The sequence below is a fragment of the Balaenoptera musculus genome, chromosome 20 (assembly GCF_009873245.2).
Source record: "Balaenoptera musculus isolate JJ_BM4_2016_0621 chromosome 20, mBalMus1.pri.v3, whole genome shotgun sequence".
NCBI classification, from domain to species: Eukaryota; Metazoa; Chordata; class Mammalia; order Artiodactyla; family Balaenopteridae; genus Balaenoptera; species Balaenoptera musculus.
This window is the reverse complement of record NC_045804.1, coordinates 57,696,617-57,716,249: the sequence shown is the minus strand read 5'-3', so window position 1 is coordinate 57,716,249 and position 19,633 is coordinate 57,696,617. Positions and strand designations below refer to the sequence as shown.

The following is a 19,633-nucleotide window of genomic DNA, read 5'->3' as shown; positions in this document are numbered from 1 at the left end:
AGAACATATAAAGAACCTCAAAATTCAACAATAAAATACTGGGAAAGACTGGAACAATTTACCGAAGATACAGATGGCAAATATGCACATGAAAAAACATTCAATACCCTCAGACATTAGGGAAATGCAAAGTAAAACCACAATGAGATACCACCACACATCTATTAGAATGGCTAAAAAAGCCCCCACATAAACAAAAAGCTGATTACACCAAGTGCTGGCAAGGAAATAAAGCAACTAAACTCTCATATATTGCTGCTGGGAATGCAAAATGGTGCAGCCACTCTACAAAACAGTCTGGCAGTTTCTTATATAATTAGACACACATTTAACACATAAATCCACTACTAGGTATTTGTCCAGAGAAATAAAAACTTTTGTCCACACAAAAACCTGTACACCAATGTTTATAGCAGCTTTATTCATAATCAAAAGCTGGAAACAATCCAAACGTGGTTCAACAAGGGGATGGACAGAACACCCACACAGCGGAACTTAGCTACAGAAAGCAATGACAGAAACAACACGGGTCAACTTCAAAGCCATTATGCTAAGTGAAAGAAGCCAATCTCAAAGGCTACATACTATATAAATTCACTTGTATGGCCCTCCAGAAAAAGCAAAAAAAAGAAACCAATAGATCAGTGGTTGTCAAGTGCTGGGATAGAGGGTTTAACTACAAAGGTGACAGAACTGCTCTTTATCCTGATTGTGATGTGTGGAATTAAAGAAAGCTCAGCTAAAGCTGGAGTGGGGACAGGCCTGTAGCGTGAGCTCTCACGCCCCGCGAGGCATCCTCATTACCCCAAACAGGAAGAGACCAGCACCTACGTCTCAACGGGAAGCTGCTGTCTATTCTATCATCCAGCAGGAAGAAGAAAACTTTTCTCTGCCCCAGGGCAGCCTAGCCAATCAGACACTGTAGCAGCCCAACCAATGAGAAGGCTCCACACTTTGGACCCCCCAGCTTCCTCCGATGGTCTCCGGTTACTACCGGCGCCCCCACTTTTCCATATAAAGAAAGCAAGCTCCCCTTCTCTGGATTTGCCTATGGTCCACCACAATTCGCATATCTCAAACTGCAATTCCTCTGGCTATTTCCAAGTAAACTTGCTTCTGCTGGTAAAATGACTGCCTATTATATTAAAGTTAACAGATGACAGTTACAGGAATCTATGGATGTGTTAAAACTCAAGTACACATCAAAAGGTGTCAAATTCACTGCATGCAAAATTTTTAAATAACAAAAAATGAAAAACTAGTACTGTTTTAATGACTCCGCTGCTATTGAAATAAATCAACACCAAAACAAAGACAGTTTCCAGAAACAATAAACTGTATTACAATCAAAGAAACAGACTTCGGACTTTCATTTCCAGAAACAGGCCTCACTAGATGTTCAAAGAAACACTTCCTAATATTGAATTCTCCCAAAATGCTTTTGAAAACTACATCAGAGATTGTGGGAAATAGTGAGAAATAGAAACAAGTACAAGCAGTCTCCTTATCTGAAAGTTTTGGGACCACTAATATTTTAGAATTCGGAATTTGAGGTTTTTACAGAGGTAACGCACTGTGTTCATATATACCATTTAAAAAAAATCTTAAAGTCTTTATTGAATTTGTTAGAATACTGCTTCCGAAGTTGTAACCACTGGACTCCCAGGGAACTCCCTATATATACCATTTTAATACCCCAGCAGCATGTGAGACGATCACATTCATGACTCTGCAATAAGCTCACATCCCTTCAGGTCAAGTTTTGTTCATTTAAAAAATAACTTGTGATAGGCAAAGCTTTCTGGATTTCTGGACTGCAGACAAGGTATTGTGGACCTGTAGAAGACGGGCAAAAGTACAAGAGAGAGGGCATTCACCTGAGAAAATCCACCAACTCCAAGAGACTTGAGGCTTGCACTTTCAAGGGCAGCTGCCCAGGGCCCAAACAGGGTAGATTAGACCAAAACCAGGCAGAAGGCCTTAAGAGTTTAGGGCCTGAAAAACCCAAGACAAAAATTCAGTTTTAAGTGGTAATGTGATGGTAATGAAGCTGGCCCCAGAAGCATGGCAAAAGCAAATGCAGGGGCTTCCCTGGTGGCGCAGTGGTTAAGAATCCACCTGCCAGTGCAGGGACACGGGTTCGAGCCCTGGTCCAGGAAGATCCCACATGCCGCGGAGCAACTAAGCCCGTGTGCCACAACTACTGAGCCTGTGCTGTAGAGCCTGAGAGTCACAACTACTGAACCACGTGCCACAACTACTGACGCCCGTGCGCCTAGAGCCCGTGCTCCGCAACAAGAGAAGCCACCGCAATGAGAAGCCCGTGCACCTCAAGGAAGAGGAGGCCCCGCTCGCCACAGCTAGAGAAAGCCCACGCACAGCAACGAAGACCCAGTGCAGCCAAAAATAAATAAATAAATAAATTTTTAAAAAAAAGCAAATGTAAATACACTCTGCAATAACGCAATTTAATCAGAGTCCTCAAAGAATTACCAAAGATAAAAATCCTAAGACATATATTCACAGCCAAAACCCATTAAAATCACAGGCTACCAAGAGTGTGAATCTGAAGAAACAAATAAATGCTGATTCAAATACACAAAAACTGGGATACTGGGCTTCTCAGATAATGAATATATGTTTAATAAATTTAAATAAATAAGAAATAGGCTCAAAAGCGGGATGGAGGGCTAAAGGACTAAGAAACTAAAAAACGACCAGGCAAATCTGAAGAAACAAAATTTCTAGAAATGAAAAATTCACTAACTTTTAGATTAAAATAACATGTTAAAGATTGACTCAGTAGCAGATTAGACCCATTTTAAGAGAGAATCAATAAACTAAAAGATATGAAGAAGTCACCACCAATCTGAAAAGGCTACTATATATGATTCTAACTACATGACCTTCTGGAAAACGCAAAACTGTGGAGAGAGGAAAAAAATCAGTGGTTGCCAGGGTCAAATTAGCAGGTATACAGAGATGAACAAGTAGAGCACAGAGGATTTTTAGGGCAGTGAAAATGTTCTGTGTGACACCATAATGACAGTTACATGTTGTTATACATTTGCCCAAACCCAGAGAACATACAATACCAGGAGTGAACCCTAAAGTAAACTACGGACTTTGGGTAATTACGATGTGCCCAGGCAGGTTCACTGATGCCAACAAGTGCTCCACCCTGGTGGGGGTTATTCGCAGCGGGGGAGGCGACGCATGTGCGGGGGCAGAAGGGCATACAGGAAATTTCTGTACCTTCCCCTCAATTACGCCGTGGACCTTAAAACTGCCCTCATAAAGTCTTCGTAGAAAAGAGAAAAGAAAAAAACACACAAGGAAAAACCAGAAAAGAAATCATCTAGACCTCTGAGAAAAGAAAAGATAAAAGAGAAGAGGACAAGCATGGATTGGAAGCTGTCTAATCAGAATTCCAGGAGGTGAGAATTGAAAAGTGAAGAGCCTGTAATTTCCAAACTAACAGAAAAGAGAAAGAGGTGCTGCTGTCGAGATGCCAGGGCTTTAATCCCAGCTCCCACTCGATGTGTAACCCCGGAAGGCTCCTCCACCTTCCTAAACCATGGCTTTCTCACATGTAAAACAGGGTAACTGCCTACCTCACAGGGATGCTGTGATTATTCCATGAAATCCAAGTACACCCCTAGCACAGAACTCAATTAATGTCACCTGCTGGCAATTAAAAAATAATTTTATCTGCACACTACTGTAAAATAGTAATAAAACTAAGACTGAGACAGGGCTGAAATCAGCCTATCTGGGTAAGGATCTGATTTCAAAATCTGTGGAAGGGAAAAAGCAGGATGACCCCGACCCTCCTTCATTTGTTAATTCTGCCAGCGTCTTTCTTAGAGGAACCAATCACTGTCGACAGCCCTTCTGTTCCTTTTTCATACACCGACCCTACTCCAGGGCACTACCCAAATACTCCCAAATCTGCAAGTGAGTGTGGGAGAAAACTATTCCAACCCTTTTATTCCCCATCTCAAGTTTCGCTCTGTAAACAGATACAAAAAAATTCAAAAAAAACACACAACAAAACAGGATAAAGAGAGACAAAAATCACACACTTACTTTTCATTAATTTTCCTGATAATTCCTTTAGTGGAGAAGAGGGACTACTTCTACTGGCTACTATAAATCTGGAGGCTTCCTGGGTTTCCACGGAACCCCGATGAGCTCCTGTTCTGGCCGTTTCCAGGCGGAGAGAATGGGCACTGTCACATTCCTGGGAAAGCAGCAAGTGATTCTGCGTGTTGCTAGTTCTATTATTCAGGTCAATTCCTTCCAACTGGGCTGAGCTAGAATCCTCCAATCTCTTGTCAGGAGAGTCAGTTACAAAAGCTGCTGCAGTTTCGTGCTTTTTAGAAGGAGAGACAGGTTCAGCCAGTGAGCTCTGCTTCACCGTGTTCAGACTGTGTGCTCTTATTCGGGACCAAGTTGTAGAGTGAAAACTTTCAGCCTCTAACCAAAACTTAACCAAATGCTCCATTCTCCGAAGTTCCATGAATTGAATGAAATAAGGGAGGACAACAGTGTCATGCAAGACTTGTTCAAGGGTCTTTGAAAGACTCGATTTGGTCTCTGGAGTCTGGTAGTCCAGACAAGATCTGCCTAAAAGAAGCAGGAGAGTTAGCAGTTCAGTAACAGACAACCACCGCCAAAACTTACAATAAAAATATTTAAAAACTCAACCTCATTAAAAATCTCAGAAAAGCAAATTAATAGAAGATAACATTTTTGCCTGTCAAACTGAAAGATGTTTTTTTAAAAAATAACAAGCACTAACCAGGGCATAGCAAAACGGATGATGAGAATGTAAAATGGCAAGACCTCTTTGGATTTTCAATCCAGTAACTCCATTTCTAGGAACTTATCCTGAGGAAAAATTGTGGATGTGTGGATATAGCTAGAAAGATGTTATGAACTCTTAGCATTATTTATAACAAAATAAAGAGCTAGCTCTGCGATTTTATCTTGAAAAATAAAACCAAACTTAATAAAACTTAGAAGTTTATTTTATAGTTAACTAAATTTAGGTTATGATTATAACCACAAGCTAATTATCAGAATAAAGAAAAAAATAAAAAAATTTTAACTTTCACAGCATGACATAAAGAGGCTCATTTTCATAAAATTCACTGAGGGCTTCATCAGTTTTTCAAAAGGGCTTTTCTTGACCCTTTGATGTTTCTTCTGAAGCACTTTGTGTATCATCATCCTTGCTAACTATCCTACTGGCAATGTTAACTACTCCATTTCTGCCAACATCTCTTTTCATGAACTTCAGGAAATCCCAATCCATTGTAAGACTTAAAGCACTTTTTTAAATTAAACTTCCAATTTTGAGATACTGGCAGATTCACGTGCAGGTAGAAGAAGTAACACAGAGAGAACCTGTGCACCCTCTACCCAGTTTCCCCTATGGTAGCACCTTTCAAACTGCAGTTCAATATCACACCAAGATACTGACGCTGACACAATCCACCAACCGTATTCAGATTTCCCCCGTTTTACCAGCACTCACTTGTGTATTTAGTCCTATGCAATTTTGTCCCATGTGTAGATTCGTGTAAACACCACCAAGACACGGAACAGCCCCGTGACACAAAGGTGCCTCATGCGGCCTCTCAGATGCCTCCTCCACCCCAGGCAACGGCAAGCGCTCTTCTGTCTCCCATTCTACCTCTCCGCCATCCCCAGAACGGAGTAACATTTCTCTCTCAGCATAATCCCCTTGAGATTCGCCCAAGCTGTTGTATGTATCAAGAGTTTCTTCTTTTTTTTTTACTGCTGAGTAGTGTTCTGTGGTAATGGATGTACCGGTTTGTTTACCATTCACCTGTTGAAGGACATCCAGTTTTTGGCTTTTAAGCTGCTATGAACACTGGTGTACAGGTTTTTTGTGGACATAAGTTTCCATTTCTCTGGGATAAATGCCTAAAACTGCAACGGCTGGGTCATATGGTAATTGCATGATTAGCTTTATAAGAAACTGCCAAACTGTTTTCCAGAGTGGCTCTACCATTTTACATTCCCACCAGACATACGAGTAATCCAGTGAAACTTACAATTTTACTTTGTGACCAACACAAATGTGATTTGCAGTGCACTGCTGAGGGTGACCCACAAAGACTTTGACACCTCAGCTCTGAATAGACACAAATGTTAAGCAGAGAGAGGTATCAAAAGAGGGACTAATTTTAGTAAAGTCAATCCATTCACAGATTTTTTTCAATTTATGATAAACTGACATACAATTTTTATAACACAGAAATTTGGGCAACAAATATTCAGAAAACAAGGATCTCCTGCACGTCTTTTCATTTTTTGTGGGGAGAGGGAGGAATTATGTTAACATAACAGAGATCCTACTATATATACCACTATGTGACCACCTTTTTTCACTTTAACATACCTTAGACATTTCTCAATGTCTTCTGCAGGCTTTCATATAGCTACACAGTATTCCAGAGTATGGGTATATCACAATTGGATTACTTCTCTATTAATGGATATTTGTATGTTGCTCCTAATTTTTTGCTATCATAAACATTACTGCAATGAATAGCTTCACACATACTTGTACATACATTTTTGTGCACATATGGGAGCATATCTGAGGGCTACATCTTATACTTTATCTTTTGATAAATACTTGCAAACTGCCTTCCAAAAAATCTTTACCAATTTATACTTCCGCTATACAGGAGTGGTTATTTCTCTGCATCTACATTAACATTCCAATTATCAAACTTTAAATATTTGCCAGTGTGTTAGGGGGAACATTAACTCATTATTTTAATTTGCATTTCACTAGTATTACTGCAGTGAGGCATCCTTTTCATATATTTAGTGGCCAAATGTATTTCTTCTTCTGGAAATGGCCCATTTTTCTACTGGGCAAGCTTTTTATATTTACAGAAACACAACATGGAGTCATCCATTAATTACACTAATAGCTGTTATTTCAGTTAAAACATTTTTTTCAAAGTCCCATCCAATTACACAGTTCGGTATCCTCTGGCAGGAATTTCACATGTTATACTCATTCCCTCCTCCTAGGAAGTCAACAAAAACTGAAAGTCACTTACCCAGGTCACCAAAATGAGCGGCCTCCATGTGGCTGGGCTGCTTCTTAAGTGTTGCCGTCCTACCACTTGAAAAGGAGTCCATGTTGGCAGAAATGGCATTGATTGCAACGTGACTTGGTCCTGCAGCCTCCAGCAAGGCATGATTTTTAGTGCTTTTTTGTGGGGAATGTACGGATACGGAAGCTATAATTTTTCAAAAAATTGTTAAAAATTAAAACACAATTTGATAGTCTAAAACTGTCTCCTAAGAGGGCTTTAAAGGAACTTTAAAAATTAGATTTTGTAACACCTCTCTTAAGTACATACACTCAACAAAAACACTTGGGGAAACGGTAAATTAACCAAGCAGCAGAAAATTGGAAAGAAATGTCCTACTATTATTTGTAATTCTCAAAATACTGTGCCAAAAATGTAACTTAAAAGAGAGATCTTTGAGTTCTCTTTGAGAACTCTTCTGAAGACAGAAAGTACCAAAGGCAGCAAACATTCTGAAACATGGACCCTTTTCAATTCCTTAATACTTGCTTGCTGAAGGAACAAAATTAAAATTCCAAAATAAAAGCTTATGGGAAAAAAATTAGAAAAATACTCTTCAGGATCCTTATTTTACTTTTTAATTGAGTAACAAAATTCCACCATCTAATAAAAACTGATCAAAGTTCAAGCTGCCTAAAGATGAAGCATACTTAAAAATCTACAAGATATATTTTCTTTAGTAGTCTGAAGAAATATTAATATCATCCTTTTGACTTCAGAATAAAGAGATTAGTCACCAATGTATTAATAGGAAATCATCAACTCCATATTATAATATGGTCAAGGTAACCCTATGAACTTGTTGCTACAGCTGAATTAACATTCCACCTATCCCATTTATTCTACACAAATATCAAAGACTCTCATGAAAGGTTTTTAAGAAGTGTTGGTTTAGTGCATTGCTATAGCAAGAAGGCTAGAAACATACAGGTCACTGAGCATTCCACACCCTCAATATAAATACTCTCACATGACTAAACTTCTGTCTACTAGCACCACTTATTTTATTGAGCAGTCAATTTATGATAAATTGGTCAACAGATAAGTGCTCTCAATCTTAGCAAACGCTTCCTGGACACAGAATCTCAGTGACACCACGTAATACCTCCTATGAAGAATACATAGTACTGTAATTCAATCTATTACTGTGAGATGTGTTTACAGGATAAAGCAGATGAGAATGTTTATCTGAGGAAAATGTATTTATCAGTCATTCAATAAGAGTTGGGAGAATTATGCAATGGAGTTGTCTTCAAATGATTTTTTCCATTTTAGAAGGAAGCTGTTTTTTGTTTTTATTTTTATGATAAATTGAAGGGAGCAGAATCATTTTGGTAGGTTTATAAACAATAATATCTAGTTTTTTGTATAGACAAGCTACAAATACCATGCATCAAGAACAGTGAGACTATATGTATGACTGATTCACTTTGTTATGAAGCAGAAACTGGCGCACCATTGTAAAGCAATTATACTCCAATAAAGATGTTTAAAAAAAAAAAAAAAGAACAGTAAGACTTTCTGATTGTTTCCTAATTAGATGTGTATGATGATGTGAAATAATACTAACTCATTTGTGCAAGCCTTCTTCTTTCTTAACTTCTCTGTTAGAACAACTTCCCTCACACGCTCCTTCCTCACATCCCATCTCCCTGAGGCCTCTGTGGTCCCGCACTCTCCTCTCTTCTCCTCTCCCAAGTGCTCCTCCCTCCCCTTCTCTTTAATGCACATATCAACGCCCATCCATCACTCCTCTGCTTCCCAAGGTTCTCTGTTCTTTTAATCCTTCTGCTAGAAAGCACATTTATTCTCAAACCTTCAGTTATTACTAGAGCAATCTTTTTTTTAAAATTAATTAATTAATTTATTTTTATTTATGGCTGTGTTGGGTCTTCGTTTCTGTGCGAGGGCTTTCTCTAGTTGCGGCAAGCGGGGGCCGCTCTTCATCGCGGTGCGCGGGCCTCTCACTATCGCAGCCTCTCTTGCTGTGGAGCACAGGCTCCAGATGCGCAGGCTCAGTAGTTGTGGCTCACGGGCCCAGCTGCTCCGCGGCATGTGGGATCTTCCCAGACCAGGGCTCGAACCCGTGTCCCCTGCATTGGCAGGCAGATTCTCAACCACTGCGCCACCAGGGAAGCCCAAGAGCAATCTTTTCCAAACTTTTTTTTTTTAGCTGTAAGCTCCCCCCACCCAAATAAACTTAAGTGGGACCTTGATATGTCTGTAAAATAGATAAAACTTTAGCTAAAACAGATATCTAAAATCTAAATTGTTATCTAAAATAGACAGAACAGAGTGAACTGTAACTCTGGCTGATTCAAGGGGAAAGTCTCACACATGCGCTTGATTCGGGCCCTCCCAGCGCCAGCTCCAAGGGCTCAGCCCTGCAGAGCTGGAGGCAGAGGGGACCCTGACCTGATCTCAGGCTGACCTCTGAGCTCGGCTTCCAGCCTGTGGCTCTAATTATTTGCTACTAACCAACCTCTCATTTGTCATCTTTACCATCTCAAGACCAATTTTTCCAAACGTCAAACTTAAAACATCTTCTTCCAGACTAATTCTCCTTCTCTAATTTTCCTATCTCTGTCAATCCACCAGCCCCTAAAGCTCAAGATCTTGGACCCATTCTTCCTCACTATACGTGTTTACTTGTCAAGATCTGTTGACTTTTCCTTCAAGATACTGACCTGTTTATTTTCAACACCACACCCTTAGTACAGGTCTTCTTGTATCACAGCAAAGCACATCTAGGGTCTCCATCCTATATGGCTCTTCCAGGCTAACCTCTATAAATGCCATATGTAAAGCATCAACATCCTGCTCAAAAGCCCATAGTGGTTCCCTGTTTTCTCTGTCTCAACTCTTTTCTGGTCTTTAAGACCCTCTACTATCTGACCTCAATCTATCTTAAAAATTTCCTTTTAGTAGTCTGAAGGTCCTTCTGCCCAGTATATACTCAAAGAAATAAGCAGCTGGGCTGGTAGGGGAAAGAGGAAGAACTGACTCTTTCATTCAAACCCTTATCATTCAAATTTCATACACATTAAGTCTCATTTCTATGAAGGCTTCCCTATGCTCCAGAAACCATCTGCTGACCTCAAATTCCTCTGAACTCCCTGTAATACTAATAACTAACAACTAATCCAACATATCAAGGGCCTACTCTGTTAAAATGGTAATAGCTACCAATATAAAACCTACTATGTATGAGGCACTGTACTGGTTTCTTTTCTTTTTTTCTTTTTTTAAAAATAAATTTATTTATTTTTGGCTGTGTTGGGTCTTCGCTGCTGCACGCAGGCTTCCTCTAGTTGCAGAGAGAGGCGGCTACTCTTGTTGCAGTAGGCAGGCTTCTCATTGCAGTGGCTTCTCTTGTTGCGGAGCACGGGCTCTAGGCGTGCGGGCTTCAGTAGTTGCAGCACATGGGCTCGGTAGTTGTGGCTCATGGGCTCTAGAGCGCAGGCTCAGTAGTTGTGGCGCACGGGCTTAGTTGCTCCGCGGCACGTGGGACCTTCCCGGACCAGGGCTCGAACCCGTGTCCTCTGCATTGGCAGGTGGGTTCTTAACCACTGCGCCACCAGGGAAGCCCTGTACTGGTTTCTTGATGTACTTTTTTTGGGGTACATTATTTCATTTACCTCTCACAACAATGCTGCAAGACCAGTATTTACCTCATTTTGGAGATGAATACACAAACAGAACAAAGTTAAGTGCTTTGCCCTAAGTCAATGAGGTAGTAAAGAGGCATTTCAACAGGCAGGATTTCAACCTCGGTCTGCTAGACTCTAGAAAATCACTCTTTTATCTGGTTACTCGGACTGTAGAATTACTGTGTGGTTAAGATAACGTGTGTAAATGGACGTCTCAAGAGCACCTCCCAGCCACCACAGCAAAAAGGAGCAGGTACTGGCCCAGTGTGGTTCTGCACCAGCCACAGTGTTAGGCCTGCCAGAAAGCTGGGTGCCAGCCTTAGCTTCCTCGCCCTCACACCTGATCGAGAACAAAGCTCTGTCTATTCCACCTCCCACACAGCTCTATCCAGGTCTCTTTATCTCCATCACTGCTGATCTAGCCCAAGCCATGTGTGCATCATCTGACTCATGCTCCTCTTCCTACCACCAATTTGTAACTTCAACGAGGGCAGGATGTGGATCCAAGTCTTTTTTGTTCACTGTTACAGCCACAGTTTTTGTCTAACACCTAGACCAGAACAGGTGCTCAATAAACTATAGTTATTATGATTCTGGTTTATTTGCTACTGTTCTGGGTCTGAGTTTGTCCTTCTAATCAGACTGCAAACTTCTTGAGGGCCTGTTTCCCTGCTGCGTCTGTGTTATTCTAAAGTTAAGGCAGTGAATGTGAGCACAGACTATGTACTGTCATAAATGGAGTACAAGCATGGAGTGTTTTAGCCTGGGACAGATTGAGGAGTTAGGTAGGCCAATCCCCTCGTTGTACAAATGAGGAAAGTTCCCCCAGGTCACACTGTCGGAGGCTGGTGTGCCTCGGACATCAAAGTCCCTCTTGCTACTACAATCAAGGCTAGTCTTCACAAGCCTCTGCTTCCTGAGGGCTTGAAGTCTTTACCAACATCAATCAAATTCTCCTTAAAAAAGGCAATATGAACCAACTGGCTTTAAATTATCAGAAATAAGCAGAAAATAAGGCTGTAAGCTACCCTACTTCTTCCCTAATCTTACAAACCTCTAAGTTATAATTCGTGTCCCCCTGGCAATTTGAGCATATGGAGTTACTAGCCACACAACATACAAACATTTAAAAGAAAAATCTAAATAAGTGGCAATCTTTAGAATTCACATAAATAAATTACATCTATGAAATTTGTACGTGATGGTCATGAAAGTAATTTTCCCATTTCAATTTTTGTACATTGACATAATGAAATCAGTCAAAACTACAGCAGAGATTACAATCTAAAAAAAACATGCTCTTACCTATAAATAAGGACAATATATTGATTCCAATAAAGGACTCCAAATAAATTTTAGGTTAAGGCCATTCATCCAAAGTAATAAGGAAGTGAAAACTGTAAGCAACCATACTTCCAGATAAACCACAGAAAACCAGGCTTCGTAAGTCAGTGGTCAGACTGCTCAGTAAAGAGTATTTTCTGCTTTTTGTTTTTTTAAAATACAGTCAACTAATTGCTTGTGGGGAACAATCAAATGTGTGATTAGTACGGATGACACTGGTTCATCAGAATCACTAGGACAACCAATAAACGCTTAGTAACAGCCTATTACATGGTGGGTGTTGAAGAGTATATAAGTTAAGTCACAGTCATCAGTAATTATAAAAGAAGGCAGAGACGATTAATGGCAAAAGAAGGGAGAACGTAACAGGATGAAAGAGTTCATCACTGCAACACGCTGACTCACCTTTAACTGACTTGACATCTGAGGTCTTCTCTTGCTCTCTGCCTTTCACTGGAAGAGAAGAGAGCACCATGACCAACTTCTACAACCAGAAACCCCCTTCCAGGCCTTGTAAAAATCACACCAGCTCTATTCTGACAGGTGTGTTCAAAGTTCCCCAACAACGGGCGAGCTGCCCTGGAGCAGGGCGGGGCAGGGCAGTTGTCAGGGGAAGTTTCTCTCAGGAAGTGATCTTTGAACAGCATTTGGTCAAGTACGCTCAGAGCTTAAGGAGAGACAAGATCAGAACACCTGGGTTCAAATTTGGGCTCCGCCATTCAATAGCCATGTGATGCTGGACAAGTTACTTTAATTCTCTGGGTCTCAACTTCCTTCATTTACAAAACTAGGTCACTGTTATGAGCTAGTCAAGAGTCATTTCAACAGGCAGGATTTCAACCCTGGTCTGCTAGACCCTAAAAAAATCACTCTTTTACCTCTGGTTAAAAACTCGGACTGTAGAATTACTATGTGGTTAAGATAACATGTGTAAACGGACATCTCAAGAGCACCTCCCAGCCAGCATAGCAAAACCGAACATGTACTTGCCCAGTGTGGTTCTCCACCAGCCACAGTGGAGACTACCTGAGAGGGTTGTGGATGAAAACATAGGTACTTGTAAAGGTCTTACAAGAGGAGCTAGGACACAGTAAACTTAAGACGCTAGTTAACATTATTACCATGTGCCACTCACTACTAGATGCAACCTGAAGAAAAAAACAGAGTTCTCTGGTTGTGTAACATCTCTGACTTCCTATGTATCCCTGCCACAGCATCAAATACAAATATTCTAAACTTACAAACATTCTAAAACTTCTATTACTCAAGCTTTAACAACTGTCTCTTAAAAAATTATACCATTTCGGGCTTCCCTGGTGGCGCAGTGGTTAAGAATTCGCCTGCCAATGCAGGGGACAAGGGTTCAAGCCCTGGTCCGGAAAGTTTCTACATGCCGCGGAGCAACGAAGCCCGTGTGCCACAACTACTGAGCCTGCGCTCTAGAGCCCGCGAGCCACAACTACGGACGCCCGTGTGCCTAGAGCCCATGCTCCGCAACAAGAGAAGCCAACACAATGAGAAGCCCATGCACCACAACGAAGAGTAGCCCCTGCTCTCTGCAACTAGAGAAAGCACACACGCAGCAAGGAAGACCCAACGCAGCCAAAAATAAATAAAATAAATAAATTAAAAAAAAAAATTACACCATTTCTCCTCTATTACACAAAACACTGGAAATTCTAATGCAGACACACTAGCAAGATCACATGCAAGAAGGAAGGAGCATGGCAGCTCAAGCCAAGCGAGAAACTTACGGGATCTGACACAGCCCACTTTACTTTTCTTATGTTTTTTTAAAAATTTTTTTAAAATTAATTAATTAATTTATTTATTTATGGCTGTGTTGGGTCTTCGTTTCTGTGCGAGGGCTTTCTCTAGTTGCGGCAAGCGGGGGCCACTCTTCATCGCGGTGCGTGGGCCTCTCACTATCATGGCCTCTCGTGTTGCGGAGCACGGGCTCCAGACGTGCAGGCTCAGCAACTGTGGCTCACGGGCCTAGTCGCTCTGCGGCATGTGGGATCTTCCCAGACCAGGGCTCGAACCCGTGTCCCCCGCATTAGCAGGCAGATTCTCAACCACTGCGCCACCAGGGAAGCCCATGTTTTTTCTTTTTTAAAAAAAATTAATTATTTTTTGGCTACGTCGGGTCTTTGTTGCTGTGCGTGGGCTTTCTCTAGTTGCGGCGAGCGGGGGCTACTCTTTGTTGCGGTGCCTCGGCTTCTCATTGCGGCGGCTTCTCTTGTTGCAGAGCACGGGCTCTAGGTGCGCAGGCTTCAGTAGTTGTGGCACGTGGGCTCAGTAGTTGTGGCTCACAGGCTCTAGAGAGCAGGTTCAGTAGTTGTGGCGCATGGGCTTAGTTGCTCCGCGGCGTGTGGGACCTTCCTGGACCAGGGCTCGAACTCATGTCCCCTGCACTGGCAGGCGGGTTCATAACCACTGTGCCACCAGGGAAGCCTAGATTTTCTTGAATATTCTATGCATGCAATCATATTATCTGTGAATAATGACTCTTGTTCCCTTTCCCTCACAAAACTTAACTTTTCCATGTTTTTTTCATGTGTGTGCTATTGTGAAGACTATGCTAGCTTTCCTTCTGTTTGTATATCCCTGATATGCTTCTCCAGCCTTTTACTTTTAACTTTCCCATGACCTTTTTAACATTTAAACAGTACAGAACAGGAAACCAATCTGAAGATCACCATCTTTTTATTGTCTGGGTTAACCCATTTCTTTTTATTGTGATTACTGCTCTTTATTTCTAAAAAAGAACATTCTTACAACTCTAACTATGATGACGAATTTGTTGACTTCTCCTGGTAATTCTGTACATTTTGTTTTATACATTTTGAAACTGATTTAGGTACAAACAAGTTCAAAATTTTATCTTCTTAGTACCTTTTTCATTTTATCATAATTTACAGGCCTTCTTATCCCTAATGGTATTTTATGCTTTAAAGTATTTCATCTACCACACAAACTTTCTTCTAGTTAACATTTACCTGATATATCTTTGCATCCATTTATTTTCAATTTCTCTATGTCCTTATGTTTTGGTTGTGTCTCTGGTAAATAGCTGCATTTTGGTTTATTACCCAACTTGAGTCTTTATCTTTTAGTCCATCTTTATATGGACTTTTGTAAGATTTTTTAGCCATAGAGATTTTATTCTATTTACATTTATCGTGGTTTGTCATCCTATTTTGCACTACTATTTCTTCTATAAGAAATAATAATTTCTTATTATTATGAAACATTTAAAACAAAGGCAAGACTAGACCTTAATATGAGGAACACTCAGGTTTAGCAAATCTTAACATTATGCCATATTTGCTTCAGAAGAATTTTTAAAAGAAATAAAACACTGCAGTTACAACTAAAGTCCCTCCCTCAACTCATTCCCCCTCGTCCTAGAGAAAAAAATTTCAGAAATTGAACGTTTATGGTTTCCATCATTTTTACTCTTTAATATATTTACGTATTCATAAACAAGTTATAGCATTGTTTGGAAGTTTTTAAACTTTTAAACAAGTGGTTGTATCGATTGCCATTTCCAGCTGCAGTGTATCCTAATCAAATCTTGATACAGCCAGGCTTTAATCCCAGCTCCTAAGGTCTTTTCAAGAACTTCACTCCTGCAAGTAACACCTCTCTTCGGTATCATTTTCTCCCTCTCTACTGGATCCTTCCTAGAACAAACGTGCTTAGCATCTTTTATCTTAAAAACAACCACCCCCCACCCTTACCCCAATGGCCCCTTCCAGCCCCTTCCCCGTTTACCCCTCCTTTTTGAAGTATTATCTTCTCTTAGCGTCCATGATATTGTACTCCTGTATCACTGGCATTTTCTTGTCGATTCTCCTTTGCCAATGACTCATGTTCCTCAACTTTAAAAGCTGGATTAACCCCGGAGCTCTCTCCTTGTCTACAGCATGGCAGGAGATTCTACCTGGCCACTGTAGAGGGTTGTAGAGAGTTCTACCTGGCCTTCCTAGTAAGAGGGTTGTGTCCTGGCACACAACTGGCTAGCTTCTCTCCATTTCCCAGAAGCCCCTGAGTTAATTAACTGTGACCATATGACTCGGTCCTCAGCAATGAAATGTGAACAGAAGAGGTATGTGCCATTTCTGGCCAAAGCTTCTCTTTCCCCTTATCAGGAGTCAGAGAGCTGACAGAAGGGACCATGACCTGCCTTTGATAACACAGACTATACCCTAAGAGAAAGAGGAGTAACACAACGGAAGGAAAATGATTCCTGAATGATCGTGAAGCAAAGCCACCTGATGACCAGGGACTTGGACGGTTACACAAGACAGAAATAAAGGCCTACCTTGTTTGAGCCATTGTACTTAGTGTCTCTTTGTTACGGTACCATAGCCTTTCAACACAACTAATTCATATCCCATATGTACTCCACAGATGAGCTCATTTAGGCCTGTGTCTTTAACCACCATTTATGCAAAATACTTCTAAGTCCAGATTCAGAACTCAAATTCTGATCTCCTCCCAGAACTACAGACCTGTACATCCAACTGCCTCCTTGACATATCCACACGGACATCCAAGAGTTTCCGCAAACTCACAACTGCCGGAAGAGAGCTCTGGACTCCTCCTACCCCATGTCTAAGCTTTCCAAAGCTTTCCCAGTTTTCCTTCACTCCAATCATTACTCAAGTCATGCTATCTCTATCTCTAAAACATGCCCCATCGCCCTCCACTCCCAGCACGTTTCAGCCTTCTTTCTGTCCTTGAACAAACCCCGCTCTTTCCTGCCTCAGGATGTTTGTACTACCAGTTCTTTCCAGCCAGAATGCAGTTCCTTTTACCTTTGCAAGGCTGGCTCTCCTTCCTCATTGACACCTCATTTTAAATACCATCTGCTCAGAGAAGCCTCCCCTCACTATCCAAACACAAACTGTCATCTGGTGATCTGCTCCCACATCACTGTTTAAATTCCCTGCACAGCACTTATTACTTCCTAATATTTTTCTTACTTTAATTATTCAACAAATATTTACTAATTTTCTAACTATATCCCAGGCACTAATCTAGACATGGGGATACAGCCATGAACAGAAATCATCTTCCATCCTAATAAAACACACAGTACAGCAGATGGTGACAAATGCTACAGAAAAAATAAAGTAGGGTGACGGGATGGGAGTGCAGGGCCTGGGGACTACAATCTTAAGCGAGCTGGTCAGAGAAAGCTTCACTAAGATGTCAATTAATCAAAAACCTGAAGAAGATGGGGGACAAAATAGGCACATATCTGTGGGAAGAGGTTTCCAGGCAGAGAGAATAAGTGCAAAGGCCCTGAGGTGGGAATGTACTTAACAACAAGGAGGCCAATATAAATGGAAGAATGATGGAGAAAGAAAGCAGGAGATGAGCACAGAGAAGAAATGGGACCTAGATTATGGAGGGCCATGTACAGGAAGCCACTGAGGGAATCTGAACAGAGGTGTGGCAGAATGCATTTCGAAAATACACCACAGGCGTCAAGAATGGAAGAAGGGAAACCAAATTGAAGCCTATAGCAAAATAATGCTGCTTCCTTGATCTTCATAAAACCGGTTTCCTCTTGACATTTAAGCTGAGATCTGAATGACATCCCTCAGAGAACTTCCTTAACCACCCAACCTAAATAGAGATGACTCCCTAGACCAGGGTGTTAATGGTCAGGGATGGTGAGAAGTGGCTGGATTTGGGTATATTCTGGGGTAGACCTAACAGATCAGATATACAGTAGGAGAGAAGAGGTTCAAGAAGGTATTAAAGTTTTAGCCTGAGCAACTAAAAGGCCAGAAATGTAATTTGTTAAGATGAGAAAAAGTGATGTACAGGTTTAGGAGGACTAAATCTAAGGGGAAATTTTAGATACAGTAGGCTAAAGATTTATCTATTAGACATCTATTAGGTAGAGGTATAAAGTGGACCAACGGTTGGATACACAGTTTGGATTCAGGGCAGAGAATCCAAGCTGGGGATGTAAATCTGGGAGTCATCAGCAGATAGGTGGTATTTAAAAATGGTATTCAGAGACTGGATGGGATCCCTAAATAAGACCATCTCCAGTTTCTATTCTTGCCACATCCAGTTTCCAAAAAGCATCTAGAATGATCTTTTTAAAACATAAAAAGAGATCAAATCACCCCTCTTTAAAATTTTAAAAGTAATATTGTTTCTGCACTTGGAATAACACCTAACCGTGACCTACAAAGCTCTGAATCATCTGATCCTTGTCTACCTCTCTAAGCCCGAGTCACAGTGGGCTTCTTTTCTTTCTTGAAGGGCACCAAACTCTTGCCTCCCAGCCTCTAAACACGTTATTCCCTGAGCCTAGAATGCTCTTCCCTGGCATCTATACGTTACCTCCTGCTGTTCCTTCAGCTCTAAGTTTCAAGGTCACCTGCTGAGGCCTTTGACTAACACCAAACCGAAATATGTTTCTTCTCTCAAGCTCTGTCATAACACTGTATTCAATTTGTAAACAGAGAGAGGGAGACAGAGAGTTAGAGGGAGACAGAGAGAGAGAGATTTATTGTCCGTCTACCCCAGCAGACAACAAGCTCCATGGATATAAGGATTTTGTCTTGTTCAGTGCTTAATACTGAGGGCCTAGCACAGTGCCTGGCAAACAGTGGACGTTCAAAAAATATTTGTTGAATAGAGACAACAGTCTATTGTGCAACATGCAATTTGCCTCATTATACACAGAATGCTCTGCCCCCCGAAAAAAAAACACTACAACTAACCATTCCAACACTCAAACAAATTAGAGAGCTATTAACTATACCAAGGTACCTTACCAATAAAGCTTCCTTGTACCATTTTACCGCTTTCATTCATTCAGAGTGGTTTTCATTCACTCATCATGGTTTCATTCACTCATCACATGGCATCAGTTATTAAAACTCTGTGCGTACTTAAAAGGAATTCTTTAATTTATAGAGTTGAATGGGGCCTTTAGGAATCATTGAATTCTCAGGTGAGAGAGGAAAGTGGGTTAACATTTTTCTGTCCCAGGTGACAGAGTTAGTAGCAGAGCTGTCACGTGAACCCAAGTCCCTGATTTAGTTTAGTGCTTTCCCAAAAACCCGTTTTTGCCTGGTAAATTTTCCCGGAAGCAACGAGAATCGATACAAGAACCACTAATCAACCCAGAAGGCCCACACTTGTCCACTCTGGATACGTACCGGTAACGAAACGCCAACAACCTTACCCAGGCTCAAAATCAAGCTGCCTCTACTCAAAAATTGGGCAGCTACTACTGAAAATCAGAAATATAAACAGTTTGTTTCTGAAGTTTGGGTTCCAGTAAACTTGCTAATTCATCAAAAGGAGTCGTTTTCGTTAGGGGACTTTTAGCCATAAGTTAAGCACTGTCACTTTAGGGACAGCAGAATCCCGCTCCCCCACCCCACCCCCCGAAAAAAGGGGAAACTGGAAAAGAGCACTAGTTGAAGAAACCAATTTTTTCACGTGCTGCTTTTA

The 19,633-nt window shown here is 41.1% G+C and overlaps 1 protein-coding gene across 5 annotated transcripts in view; it reads right to left on the bottom strand.

The window, feature by feature from the left end:
- AKAP10 (A-kinase anchoring protein 10) overlaps positions 1 to 19,633 on the bottom strand; it is a 55,585-nt gene that overhangs the window by 34,733 nt on the left and 1,219 nt on the right. For all 5 annotated transcript variants that reach the window (XM_036836507.1, XM_036836506.1, XM_036836508.1 and 2 more), the window contains exons 2-4: positions 12,545 to 12,592; positions 7,110 to 7,292; positions 4,090 to 4,629 (exon numbers count right to left, since the gene is read on the bottom strand). In XM_036836507.1, coding sequence (XP_036692402.1) covers positions 4,090 to 4,629; positions 7,110 to 7,292; positions 12,545 to 12,592 — 771 coding nt within the window. The remainder of the gene's footprint in view (positions 1 to 4,089; positions 4,630 to 7,109; positions 7,293 to 12,544; positions 12,593 to 19,633) is intronic.